The 13,975-nt window shown below is 38.0% G+C and overlaps 1 protein-coding gene across 8 annotated transcripts in view; it reads right to left on the bottom strand.

The window, feature by feature from the left end:
- The window catches only part of COBLL1 (cordon-bleu WH2 repeat protein like 1), a 161,047-nt gene that overhangs the window by 55,985 nt on the left and 91,087 nt on the right, over positions 1-13,975 (bottom strand). For 6 of the 8 annotated variants that reach the window (XM_032637635.1, XM_032637632.1, XM_032637633.1 and 3 more), the window contains one exon: positions 6,977-7,165. In XM_032637635.1, the coding sequence (XP_032493526.1) occupies positions 6,977-7,165 (189 nt within the window). Of the gene's footprint in view, positions 1-6,976; positions 7,166-12,525; positions 12,609-13,975 lie in introns of those variants that run through there. The other 2 variants (XM_032637638.1, XM_032637640.1) reach the window with 2 other exon arrangements.

The raw sequence follows: 13,975 nt of genomic DNA, 5'->3' as shown, positions 1-13,975 counted from the left end.
ACAGTATAGGAACTTTTAAAACATTCTCCACTGTTACTGATGTTTATTTATCTTAAGCTAACCCACCTCGTTTAGTAATGAGTTCAGGAATGAAGTTAACCCACCTAAATCGGAATGAGTTCAGGAATGCTCTCTAACTATGCTTGTGTGCATGAAATGAAGTGGATCAGGTAGATAAAACAAACCTAATCTCAAAGTTGAGAGTGCTTACTGAATTATGCAATAGGAAACACTTTGAAGAAAGTAACACACAATTTAAATTTGAAGACAATAATAGATCAGGGTAGTATTAAATTGATAAAAGGTCATATCAAATACTAAAAACAGATATTTCTCAAAGCAAAAAAAAAAAGTTGAAATTCTCCACTTTAAACTCTCCTTGATCATTTATTTTGGATATTATATTTGAATCTAATTATAAACAATTACCTTTATAAAAACTGTGATTTAGGAACATACCTATTAAATATACATACATACCCCTTATAAAAAGAGAAATACCACAAATATATCTCACTGCAATTGGGACAACTCAAATATGGGCAAAGGATAAGATAAAATGTTATTGACATGAAAGTTAGAAATTATTAACTGAAAAAAAAGGCAAGTTACAAGAGAGCATGTACAGTATGATGTCATATTGGCAAAAGAGGAAAAGGTTCCTATATAGGTATATGTGTAGATATACAATTGTGAGTGTGTGTGGTGTATGTCTATGTATATGTCTGTGTGAGTAAAAGGTTATATACCCCAATGTTAGTAACTGTAATCTTTCTCCTTAATAATGACATGGTGTTTTAAGTATTTTTTCTGGCTTATCTGTCTTTTCCTACTTTCTGTAAGGCCCAACCATTGCATTTATAGTCATAAAAAATTAAAAGTAAAATTAGAAGGGTCATTGTTATAAGGTGTAGATGCCAGGAAAGGAAAGGGATGAGGGTGGCCCTCCTAGGACTTGGAGGGCATTTGTTAGTATTCTGTCACTGTTTCTCAAACCAGGATAGCGATCAGCCAACAGAGGCTTACGTGCTGCCTGGCTCAGGGCAGTGGGGGAGTGCCAAAGCCTGGAGTACAGGATTCCAACTAGGTAGAAACTCAGGCAGGACGGTTACACTTAAATAACTTAACAGCTAAAATTCCAACTTTTATTTTAAGCATGTACAATTGAAAAAGTATCTAAACCAAAATTTAAAGCATCCTTATGGAGTTCAATGTGATTATGCCATGCAACAGATTTTTAGCGTATGTTTTTGAAATCTATTACCCTGTTATATGATGTATTCATCACACATCTGTCATTTGACAATAAATATAAGAATGATACGAAATTCTGAAACTCTTCTGTGATCCATACCGTTCGTTGTACTACTGGTTTTTTTTTTTTTTTTTTTTTTTTTTTGGAGATGAGTGAGTTAAAATTGACCCACCTTGATCCAGTAATATCTTGTTGTTTTTCATAGTCTACTTTTTTCCAATAGGTGGCACTGTAGTCCATGTAAAACTCTCCTGAGCTAGTTCTCTGACCCACCCAGTGCCCTTCAAAACTCTGGGCTTAAAGGCCAGAGATGTGAGGTGACTTGCTTGACATCACATAGCAAGTTATGTAATAAACCGTAGAGCCTGAGATTTCTAACTTCAAGTTCTATGCTTTCTTTGTGTTTTCATTCCTGGTATTCTAAGATTTGCTCATATCAAAGCAAATTCCTATTTATGGTATTCAGGTCATAAAATATCGTAAGTAACAGGAGAGAGAGGATGCTAATATACCCATAGAATGCTCTCCCTATAGGCTAACGAAGAGGGTTAATGTCACTCTTTTATCAAATTCCCAAATGAAAACTGCTTTTAAAGTGTCCCCAGAGAAAGAGGAAAAGGGAAAAATACTTATTCAGTGAGAATGACACCTGACTATAAGGTAAGGACCTACAGTGATGTACAAACATACCTACATATTTCCTTTTTCTCTGTAGTGTCTATGCCAGTTTAGCCTATAAACTCATTTTCATTAAAAATTAACTTTTCCCAAGTACTGGTAGACACTACCACTTATGCTATTGCATAGTGTGGTACTTTCTGAGGAGCACAGCCCCTAGGCAGCTTGCCTCTAACAGTACTATTCTTTAATGCTCACCTTTAATAAGGCACAGAGCTGCTTTGCCTGGTGAAAAAAGTTGTTTACTTGACCAGCACACAGATACAAACACACACACACACACAGATATATATACACATATACCTGTACTTCTTCCTTCAATCCAATCATTCGTAATAACAGGACACACAGAAATGCCCAAGAGTTTTCAGGCTGCCACTCAGCCATCTTCAATGTAAGTCAAGGATCGCAAAGGCAAGATAACAGACATCGGGTGACTTTTGGTCACTAAAGAGGCAACATCACTAAGCTCTGGTACCAAAAGATTGGTAAGCCTGCAGAAGGCTCCTAACCTGATTCAGGATAACAAGTTTTTAGTTTGCCCCTGAGCATAAAGTCTATTACCACCTCCAATCTTATTGTGTTCCTTAATCCGAACAAGCTCTTTGGTGAAAAATCAATGTACAAACAAGTGCATTCTTCTGAAAATAATGCTGTGTGTTACATTCTTGAAAATAAAACATTCTGAGCATATCTCTGCATGAATTGTATAAGAAGAGAGGGGAGGGCTTCCCTGGTGGCGCAGTGGTTGAGAGTCTGCCTGCCAATGCAGGGGACACGGGTTCGAGCTCTGGTCCGGGAAGATCCCACGTGCTGCGGAGCAACTGGGCCCGTGAGCCACAACTACTGAGCCTGCGCGTCTGGAGCCTGTGCTCCGCAGCAAGAGTGGCCGTGACAGTGACAGGCCCGCGCACGGCGATGAAGAGTGGCCCCCACTTGCCACAACTAGAGAAAGCCCTCGCACAGAAACGAAGACCCAACACAGCCAAAAATAAATAAATAAATTTAAAAAAAAAAAAAAAAAAAGAAGAGAGGGGATCTTTTTAAAAATCTTCCCCAAGAATACATTTTGAGAAGCAAAACTTTTCTGAACAGTTAAATGAAGCATATGATAAGTTTCTAAATATTTATTTCAGGCTCATATTGCTATTATTCTCCAAAGGAGATATATATATATATATATATATATATATAATACTATCAAAATAAATATAAGATACAAAGACTATTTGGACAAATTAAGAAGAGATGGTCTCAAAAAATTAAATTAGAGATCCTTCACAGTAACATATGGAACTCTGATTTAGCTAAGAAAACCTTATGCCCTTAAACTTATTTAAAATGATTCTTCTGTAGTCCCCCACTAAATTCCTGTATCATTTTGTTGAAAATGTTCCTATTCCATTTATGGTAACAAAGCCCAGAAGAAATTTAAGTTATCTATATCATGGGTCTTCACATAGGTAGCTAACATTTTTCAGAAATAGAATAAATGTTTCTATTTGTACATTTTTGTTTTTGTTGTTATTGTTAAACGTTGGTTTTTGGTTTTGTTTTTTTAAATAATGGGGCAGCAGTTGCTGCAACCTTCAAGATACCCCAAATCACACTCTTAAGAAATCCTGAACCGCCTTCTAAAATATCTGGGATCACTCCTGAGATATCCAGAATCACACTCCTAAAATATTCCAAATCACACAACCACTTGTAATTATAAACATTTAATATTAAAAAAAAATTAGTCATTGTGTCTACAACTTGAGTCATTCCTGAGTGATAAAACTATTAGGAACAAAGTCTCAAAATCAAACCCCCTAGTAAAAACACTGATATAAAACAAATTCTACTCTCAGAAAAGTTTTTCAGCCCCAAAATTTAAAGTTTTGTTTAAATTTTTCAAACAAAATTTAAAAAGCAATCAGAATTTGGGGCATTCTTGCCTTACTCTCTACCTGAGGAAATATATTTAAGAGATTCTGGGAAAGCTACTGGGACCCATCCAATTGCCTCTTCAAGACACACCATTTAAGTTGCTACCTCCATCAACGTATAAGATTTAGGGAGACAATATGCTGAATTTACTAAATGGTAAATACTACATTGCAAGAAACTGTAAAAAAAAGAAAAAGAAAGAAAGAAAAAAGAAACTGTGCTAAGCACCAAGAAGAAAAGTCATGATACCTGCATGGATCTTATGGTTTATTTAAGAAGATAAGATACACATATAAATTATAGCATAGGACAATGTATGATTGTCCTATCAATGGTATAAAGTATCAGAAGAGTTTGGAAGTCAGAGGTAATAGTTCATTCTGGGGAGATCAGGGAGCCTTTAAATCAAAAGTGTCACTTGAGCTACATTAACTGGATAAAATGTGGCTGGTAAGGTACTCAAGATGGAATAGCTTTCCAAAAAAAGTGTGGTGGTGGAAAAAGTAGAGTATCTGTAGTATCAAAGAGTCATGCGGCTGAAGCTTAAGCTATTTAAAGGGGAGTAGGGAAGGAAAGACTGCTTAACTCCAGAGGAGAAGAGAAGAAGGTGGCCCAGTGTCCAGGCTTGTTAGCTTGGACTTCCTTACTTTGCTGAATTGCCATCCCTGCAGTCTTTTATCAAAGCGAGTGCCACAAACAGAGGGATGTTTTAGTCAGATTAACCTGAGGGTGGGGAATGAATGGAGAGTGCCCAGGGTTAAGGAAAACAGTTCTCAAAAGAGAATGGTGGAAGTCACTATGTGCCAGGCACTGATAAGTATTTCATTTAATCCCAACAACAATTCAGTTATAAAACATTTTTTATAGATAAGAAAACTGAAGCAATTCAACAACAGTTGGTGGCCCAGAAACAAAAAGCTGACTGATGGAAAATTACTCCAGTTTAGGAACCTGGAAGGCAAACATGCTAGAAGGTCAAAAGGATGGGGAAAATCTAGGATCCTTGTAAGTACCAATGTGGTAGAAATGACTGATGCAGAATCCAAGTCAAATATGAAGAAAAATGCAGCAACAGGAAGAGAAATCATCAATTAGACTTCATAAGGAGGATGAAGAACAAATCCAATTAAGAAAGAGAAAGTGGGTAAGCTAGACTCAAAAAAGTTGTGTCAAAGAGAGAACCTAAGATCTCAGTATTGGATCAGCTTCAAAGTGGTAAGATACCACGGTCCAGGTGGACAGGGGATGTACACTATGGATGTATTTTCCCAGAGTCAAGGAAACAGAAGAAAAGTTAGCTCAGGGTAGCATGTGGAAAAGTTTAAAGTAATTATGATGGGTGACAGGATAGAGGGGAAACCCATGATTCTAATACTGAAGTCCCTGAGGTTTAAAAACAAACAAACAAACAAAAGAACACAGAAGGCTGATAGTAGAGAAGATGGCAATATAAACAGATGACTGGAATATTCAAGATGAAATTTTGAGGAGTACTGATAATGAAACCATTGTTACCTGTCAGCATCAGTGAAGAACAAGGAAAAAATACTGACTTTTAAAAAAAATTACCTTGAATTCAGGGAACATAAGAGGAATTGCCTTTATTACCCCAGCCACATCCATTACCATTATTATTTTAAAACCAGGGTAATGGTGTGATTTCAAGGATTGAAGATGACGCGATGGCCACTGTGTCTAACTTACAAGATGCCTTCCTCCCTCAGAAGAGGCAAAACCCACCTGCATCTAAGGTGGACGCCCACCAAGGTCAGTCACAGGGTTCTCAACCTCCTAAATATGGTTCAATGGGTCATCTCCAAAACTACTTCCAATACCAAATAAATGGCAAAGTGCAACTGACTTAAATTTAATGAGAATTTAATACACAATACTATGTACTGTTTGCTAATGCTGAACTTTTTTATTTTCATGAACTTTCAATAATTCATAAAGTTGTACATAATCTTAAGAATAAATCTCAAGATTAAGGTTATCTTGAATAAATTTCACCTAGGTAAAACCACATTGCAAAAATGCAGTACTCAATATGTTGCCTGCTTATTCTTTCGTTCTACACACACATACATACATACACATGCAATACTAAGGTCAAAATAGCTTAAATTTCTAAATCAGGACTCTGGATAACAAACGGGTAGTTGAAGGTGAAAGGTGGAACAAGACCCAGTATACAACTTATGTAACTTTCCACTTCAAAATGAAATGGAAAATTACACTTGGCTTTATTCCATTTTTCCAATTTTTATTCAGGTATTAAAAATATCAGTCTCCTGGGCTCCCCTGGTGGCGCAGTGGTTGAGAGTCCGCCTGCCGATGCAAGGGACACGGGTTCATGCCCCAGTCCGGGAAGATCCCACATGCCGCGGAGCGGCTGGGCCTGTGAGCCATGGCTGCTGAGCCTGCGCGTCCGGAGCCTGTGCTCCACAACGGGAGAGGCCACAAGAGTGAGAGGCCCGCGTACCGGCGGGGGCGGGGGGAATCAGTCTCCTAAATCACATATTCCCTTCTCGCTGGATTCAAGTTTAATTCTATGTTTCTATTAAATTTATCCACATTTTAAATAACTTTATTAAATCATTCAATGATGTGAAAAATCCTGCTAGTTTTACAGATTTATCTGTTTTGATAAATAAAAGAGTATTACCTTTTAAGAGTAGTTAATAACTTCTGCAAAGTCAAATTTGGAGAAGCGGCTTAAAAGAGAAAGAACAATTTGGAAGGGAAGGGAAAGAGTTTTCTTATGGGTCCCTGGCTTACTTTGTAAGTTTGAATTAGAAGATCAATAAAACTGATGACTGTTCCTCTGGAAAAGGCTATTAAAAAAAATTTTTTTTTTAATGACTAACAAAATGTAAAATAGTTCCAAATTCCAAGAGTCACTTCACTGGGGTTGTGGAATTCACAGATTTGATATTTAAAGCATTGTTATAAAAATTTTAATACCTCTTAGCATTTACTTTTTTAATAGATAAGTAAACTGAGTGATGAATAAAGTATCTGCCAAAGAAAAAAATCAAGAAGTCTACAACAGAGGGTTTCAATTACAGAAGAAGAAAGGGAAGTCCTGGTATTTCCTTCACTCCATCGTACCTGCCATGAACAGTAGTAGATTTGATAATATCCCCAGGTAGAACGACCAAGAGTTCAATATCTTTATCTATCATGTTTTCTTTCTGTTCCATGATAAAAGCAGAAGATTCTACAGAATCATCAACTGAAGAGGCATCAAGGTATTTGGTTTCAGCTGGAGGAAGCGGTGCCTTGGCTTTTGGTTTTCTCCTAAAACAAAAACAAAACAGAGAATAAAATATACGTATTTTAAAAATAATTTGCTAATAGGATCTCATTTAATAAAAACACAAAATGTGTGTATGTATGTTTTTCACACCTAGGGGAAAAAATGCACTAAAATGTTAACTGTTAGCTTACTAGGGATAATGGAATTAAGTAAACTTTTCTTCTGCCTTTTAAAAATCAGCATATTTGTTTGTTTTCAACAATATGCTTGAATTACTTGGCAATACAAAGAAACATGGTAACAAAAGAGATCTGAGGGCTTCCCTGGTGGCGCAGTGGTTGCGAGTCCGCCTGCCGATGCAGGGGACACGGGTTCATGCCCCGGTCCGGAAAGATCCCACGTGCCGCGGAGCGGCTGGGCCCGTGAGCCATGGCTGCTGAGCCTGCGCATCCGGAGCCTGTGCTCCACAACGGGAGAGGCCACAACAGTGAGAGGCCCACATACCGCAAAAAAAAAAAAAAAAAAGAGATCTGATATCAGCCTTCATTAAATTCAATTAATGTGTGTTCACTACAGTGAAGCAAAAGTACTGCATTTTCTTTGGTGGAACAAATTATAAAAATTCCTACTGTCCTAGGATGGAAATCAGTATCTCATTTCCACACCTCCTAATAGCTCTTACCTTTGTGCCTCTCATTCTATTTTTTCCAATCTAGTGTATTCTGCCTCTCTATCCAGATTAAACTCTACCTATGCTTCAAAATCTAGCTGAAAACACCCTCCTGTCACCCCCCTATATCAAGTGTCTCCCTATAAGACACATACAACAGATTCCACAAATGTAACATTTTTCCCATTTTTTTCCCCTGGGTACCAGTTTCATCTCTCTGCCTACGTTTATTACTCCCTGTAAGAAAGAAGCATGCTGTATTTCCCACTGTGCTTAGCAATGAACAGTGAACTGTGATTGGTTATTTGATAAAGTATATTTCTATTTTAATAAAAAATGTTACAAATAATTATTCTAATAAATATGTCTCAGTGCCACTTACTAGGACAACCCCTTAACTGATTTATAACAGAAACAGTAGTAGACATTCTACACATAGCCAATTCAATGCTTTGATGATTCCTAGGCAAAAATAAAAACCATGCAAAATAAAAGGCCTTCTTTGTAAGTAAATACGTAACATCCAGCCATTAAGTATTTTCAAAATTTAAGGTCTTACAAATCCAAGCACGTTTGTGCACTCAGCATCATGAAAAAACAGAAACAAGGTTCCTACATTAATTTTCTAAAATAATAGGCCTTAGTTTTTAGGAGTATAACTGCAAAGTTATATTACACTTTAGAAAAGATTTCTTTTACAATAGTGACAAAAATGAATTTTTAGAAGTGTTTCAATAAATATAACAAGTTTATAAAATCTATATGAAGAAAAACGTTATCCAATTTCCAAATGTTTTTAATCTGCCCAAATTGACTACTCATCTATTCAACAAACATTTATCCTGTAACAGACAACCATGTAGCAGATTCAGCTAAACACTGGGGATGTAAAGACAGTAAGACCCAGTTCTCCTTCCCCAAAAGGACTGAAAGATATATACAAAATTAGAATAAACTTTGATGATTGTTCTGATACAGGTATGCAGATGGTACAGCTGCAGCTCATAGGAAGAGAAACTTTCCTAGGAATCCAGAAATGTTTGACAAGATGGGAAACATGAGTTGGGTTTGGGGGAATGAATAGAAACTCACAGGAAAAGACAAGAAATAATTGATATTTTAGGCAAAGGAAAGCAAATCAAGCCATGAAAGAAAGTAGTACCTCTCAGAATTGAAGAGTTTGGTAAAATTCCACAGAAAAGTCAAAGGAGAAGAGAAATCCAGTGAATCTATGAAAAAGCTTTTATAAATTAAGAGAATTCAGCAAGGTGGCTTGGCACAAAATGATACATGCCAGCATCAATAGCCTACGTAAACATAAGCAAAACCTAGTCAAAGTATAATGAAAGAAAACACTTCTTTTACAGTAGCAACCAAAATTAATTTAAAAAAATTATTACAATAAATACAACAAGAATTTTGCAAAATGTATATGAAGAAATCTTAAATGCCAAACAGTCAGCTTGGATCTCCTCTCCCTTAGACTCCAGATTTATAAATTCAATGCCTACTTGACATCTGGACTCAGATGACTAACTGGAATCTCCAGCTAAACTTCCAGTTCCTCTTCCCATCTCCTCCAAACCAAACGTTTTCCTCTCCAAGTCTTCCCATCTCAGTAAATCTCAATTCTTTTTTTTTTTTTTTTTTTTTTTGGCGGTATGCGGGCCTCTCACTGTCGTGGCCTCTCCCATTGCGGAGCACAGGCTCCGGACGCGCAGGCTCAGCAGCCATGGCTCACGGGTCCAGCCGCTCTGTGGCATGTGGGATCTTCCCGGACCGGGGCACGAACCCGTGTCCCCTGCATCGGCAGGCTGACTCTCAACCACTGCGCCACCAGGGAAGCCCTAGTAAATCTCAATTCTTTCGGTTGCTTGGGCCAAAAATCTCTCTCACACACATACAATCCAATCCCTTGACAAATTCTGCCAGCTCTATATTATAAATAGACCCAGAATCCATCAACAACCTTGATTACCAAACACCTCTGTTCAAGCTGCTAAGTGGTCTTCCTGCTCCCAACCTTGTCACTTTACACTTTATTCTCAACATAGCAGCTGGAGTGATCCTCTTAAAATGTTAAGTTTGACCACAGAACTTCCTTTCCCACCCTCCGACGGCTTCCGACCTCAGCGAAAATAAGATCTGGAGTTTGACAATCTGTCGTCCCTTACTTCTAGCCTCTCCAAGCTCCCCTGTCCCACTTTCGCCCTAGGCTCACTGCACTCCCATCCTATGACTCTTGCCTTTTCCTTGAACACACTTAGGACAATTCCTACTCAGGTTCCCCTGCAGAGTCTGTTCCTGACCTTAAGATTAACACCTCTATTTCTCTGCCTTACTTTTGTCTGAGGGCTTGTCAGGGCAACTAACATACTTTTTTATCCTGTCTCCTTCCATTAGAGTAGTTAATCCCATGAGTATAGGTTCTTGTCTCCACTGCCTGGTGTCACACATATTTGCTAATGTATAAAATCTCTAGAATAATGTCGGCCACATGGTAGGCACTCATATTTACTGAATGAATGCATTCAGTGAATACTTCCCACAAAGATGAGGTACCTAAGCACGTAATTGGGAAGGAAAAAAGGTCTTACCACCAAGGTACTCAGAATTAGCTGTGTTAGGTTTTAGAAACTGATTATGTTTTATTTTTAAGAAGATGAGTGTTGAAAACTATGCACTGGACTTATTAGCAAGGAATAACTGGGAACCTTAGGGCTTTAAAAGAGTTTCACGAGGAAGGTCAGAAGACAAGCCCAGCCACCACGCGCAGGTAGGTAAAGCATCAAGAACAACCTTGCCCACAAAATGGACTTGGCTTTCAAGAGAAGTGGTACCACAGAAGGTCTGATAGGCACCTCCTGCTGCTACCATCACCTCCTCATCCCCTGCTTTCATCATTGAAGGCACCTTCCCATCTCCAAGTTTTGCTCCCCCAAGTCACCGTTTGAACGCCCTCCCCACTCTCTCTGCCTTTACCTATATTATCTATCCTTCGAGGTTCATATTGAATCACAATTCCTGTCTATTGCACACTGCAATGAACTCTAACAGTTTTAATGTTCTTATATGTATGACTGTCTTATTTCCTAAGGTACTTTGAGTCTTATGATGAAAATCCATCTTATAAGTTTATTTATTTATTTATGGCTGCATTTGGGTCTTCGTTGCTGTGCGTGGGCTTTCTCTAGTTGTGGCGAGCGGGGGCTACTCTGCGTTGCGGTGCACAGGCTTCTCACTGTGGTGGCTTCCCTTGTTGCGGAGCACAGGCTCTAGGCACACGGGCCTAGAGTAGTTGTGGCACACAGGCTCAATAGTTGTGGTTCGTGGGCTCTAGAGCTCAGGCTCAGTAGTTGTGGCGCACGGGCTTAGTTGCTCCGCGGCATGTGGGATCTTCCCGGACCAGGGCTCAAACCCGTGTCCCCTGCATTGGCAAGCGGGTTCTTAACCACTGTGCCACCAGGGAAGTCCCAAAAACCCATCTTAAATTACTAAAGGTAAACCAACTTAAAAAAAAGGAAAGCAGAACAAAGCACTTGTTGAAATATTACTTACATGGAACTTCTATTAAGAACATCTTAGTGTTCTCTATTATTATAATAAAGCATTTGTCACCTTTGGTCCTGAAAATTGGAAAGCATATTGGGAATCAAACCAAGATCCTTCCACAATGAATTAGAAATCCAACAGGGAAGATGCAATATGTAAGTAATCAAACAACATATACAAAGCAAAAAAACGAAGTGTCATAAAACAGATGGGTAACCTTGAAGACTCAGAGCAAGCTAAATTGAGCTCTGTGAGGGTGTGAAGGCAGGTATTAAGGTAACTTCAAAGAAAAAAGGGACTCAGTTCTTGAAAGAATAGTAGTATTCAGGAGGAAGAGCCTGTAGGATCATTTATATGTTGGTTCCCGACTGCGATCCATTTACATTAAATTCAGGAATGTGTCTATGCAGTTAAAGTTTGCTCACTACATGGTATAGTCTAGTGAAAAGAATACCAGGCAGAGGCCTGGATTTGGCCTGAATCCTAAGTAGATTTAAGACTTGGTAACTTACTTGATCTCTTACTCACCAGCAAAAGTCTTAAAATACCTTTTACCTACTCACATCTCTCCCAATGTTTTACATTTCTTAGTTGAGATGCTTGGAAACGATAACAAAATTAAATTAAATGTCCCCCAAAGCCAAAAGTACAGTGAAAATAATCAAAGCTTTTAACATAATCTAAGCATAGGAAATTCTGGTAAAGCAGAGTAATACATCAACATGCAATAACAACTAGTTTACGGCTTAGACGAATGCTAGTTTTCATTAATATATTAAAAATGAACTAACTGCCATTGAAGTCCCCCCACCCTTTTAAATGGGAATGATGTTTGGGCCAGTTTCCTGCTCAAAGGATTTCCACATAAGCTCCTCAGAGGCCACTACCTTCAACAGTTACAGCAACAAATTTTACACAAGGGTGGTGGAGAGAAGGTTATACTGAAAAGATATTTGAGATAGAAACCTTTTCTGTGTCAACACAAAAATTCACTAATCAAGCCCTAAAAATAACAAGCCACAGTAAATTATCGTTTAGGTTAAAGCATCGTTTTATTCATGAAAATTATCTCAATATTATATTCAACGTTCATAAAGAAAATTAAGGTACGATTCCACGTTATGCAATAACTGATCTTTAAAATAGCCAAACTTAATTTTAACAGAGAATTCAAATTACCATTTGACTGGTATCCTGCTACCACTACTGATTGATTTTTTTATCACTTGATCTGCAAAGCATTTCAAAATCATGTGTCCACTGTAAACATCACTCCATCCCTGTCAATGTTAATATCCTTAAAATAAATGAAAAGGAATAAAAGAGACGCTCAGCAAAACAACAGAAATCTACTCAGATACCTCTACTTTGTTTGAAAGAAATCTTTCAATTGTATATGAGATATATCAATACTTGCATCCTTAATAAGCTACAAGTCCAATGGGCTCTCATCTGTTTGCTTTATTTATATAGTATCCTCATAGATTCAGAGAAATACTATACAAAAATACAGCTTTGATATTAAAGACAAAATAAAAGAATGGAATTATAAGTCTTAAAACAATAGGTTTTTAAAGTATCACATTCTAATGACCAAAAAGAAATTTAACAGCCACCCTCTCTCAGTACAGAGGGCTATCAAACATTAGATGCATTATGGTAAGTGTTGACAAGACAGTCCTTCGAAGTACAGTATCTGGCAATGTTTTGATGGTTCCTACCTTACGCATTTCAAGTATAAAGTGGAGGTCAGTTCTTCAAAACAATTTCTTAGTGTGTCTCTCTGGGTTTAATGAAACAAGAGAAGATTATATTAAACAAAAATCTGTCCCAATGGTGGGCATAACATTGTGCTATGTGCTTGAGGGAATGCAATTAAGAACAAAAGGTCCCTTTTCTTGATGAGCCTTATATCTAATCAAAGTAAATATATCTAAGTGGCTTTAAAAGATAAGCAGTGACAAAAGGCAACAAGGGGAGTCCCAAGGCATTATATGACTCTTAACAGACATTTCTCTTGTCAAGGTCACCAATCATCTATGTGTGTTCAAATCTAATGGATAATTATACATCTCATCTCACATTGAGTAAGTGCCTAAATTCCAATATGGACACACTTCACAGCTGCTCAAGCCCTCTGCTTGGGATTCTCTTCCCTTAGCTTTGTGTGACAATACAACCTACTGTTTTCCTCCTTCTTTACTGCCACTCCTCAGTCTCAATGCCCTTATCTCTTTGTCTGATTTCTAAGTGTCGAGGCCACCCCAAGGCTCCTTGTCTGCCCCCTTCTCTTCTCTAACCCTCAGCCCCAAGTAATTTCATGAAATTCCATGGCTTTAAATACCATCCGCAAGTTGATAACTCTCAAATTCACATCTCCAACCCTGACCTGTTTATTGAGTTCTGACTTATATGCCCAATAATCTCATGGTCTTTGCCATTTGAATGTCCCATAGGTATCTCAGAATCAAAACTCTTGAGTCTCCTCTCTACCCCCAATTCTCATCCAAGCGTCCCCCCAGTCCCCCCCATCCCTGGGAATGGCTCCACACTAACCACCTTGTTAACTCAAGCAAAAATTCTAGGCATATTTTAATTCCTCTCTATGCCTGTCTCCTATTTCCAATTC

Source organism: Phocoena sinus, chromosome 7, assembly GCF_008692025.1.
Source record: "Phocoena sinus isolate mPhoSin1 chromosome 7, mPhoSin1.pri, whole genome shotgun sequence".
Classification (NCBI taxonomy): domain Eukaryota; kingdom Metazoa; phylum Chordata; class Mammalia; order Artiodactyla; family Phocoenidae; genus Phocoena; species Phocoena sinus.
The sequence above is the reverse complement of the archived record's forward strand: the minus strand, read 5'-3'. Positions and strand labels throughout refer to the sequence as shown.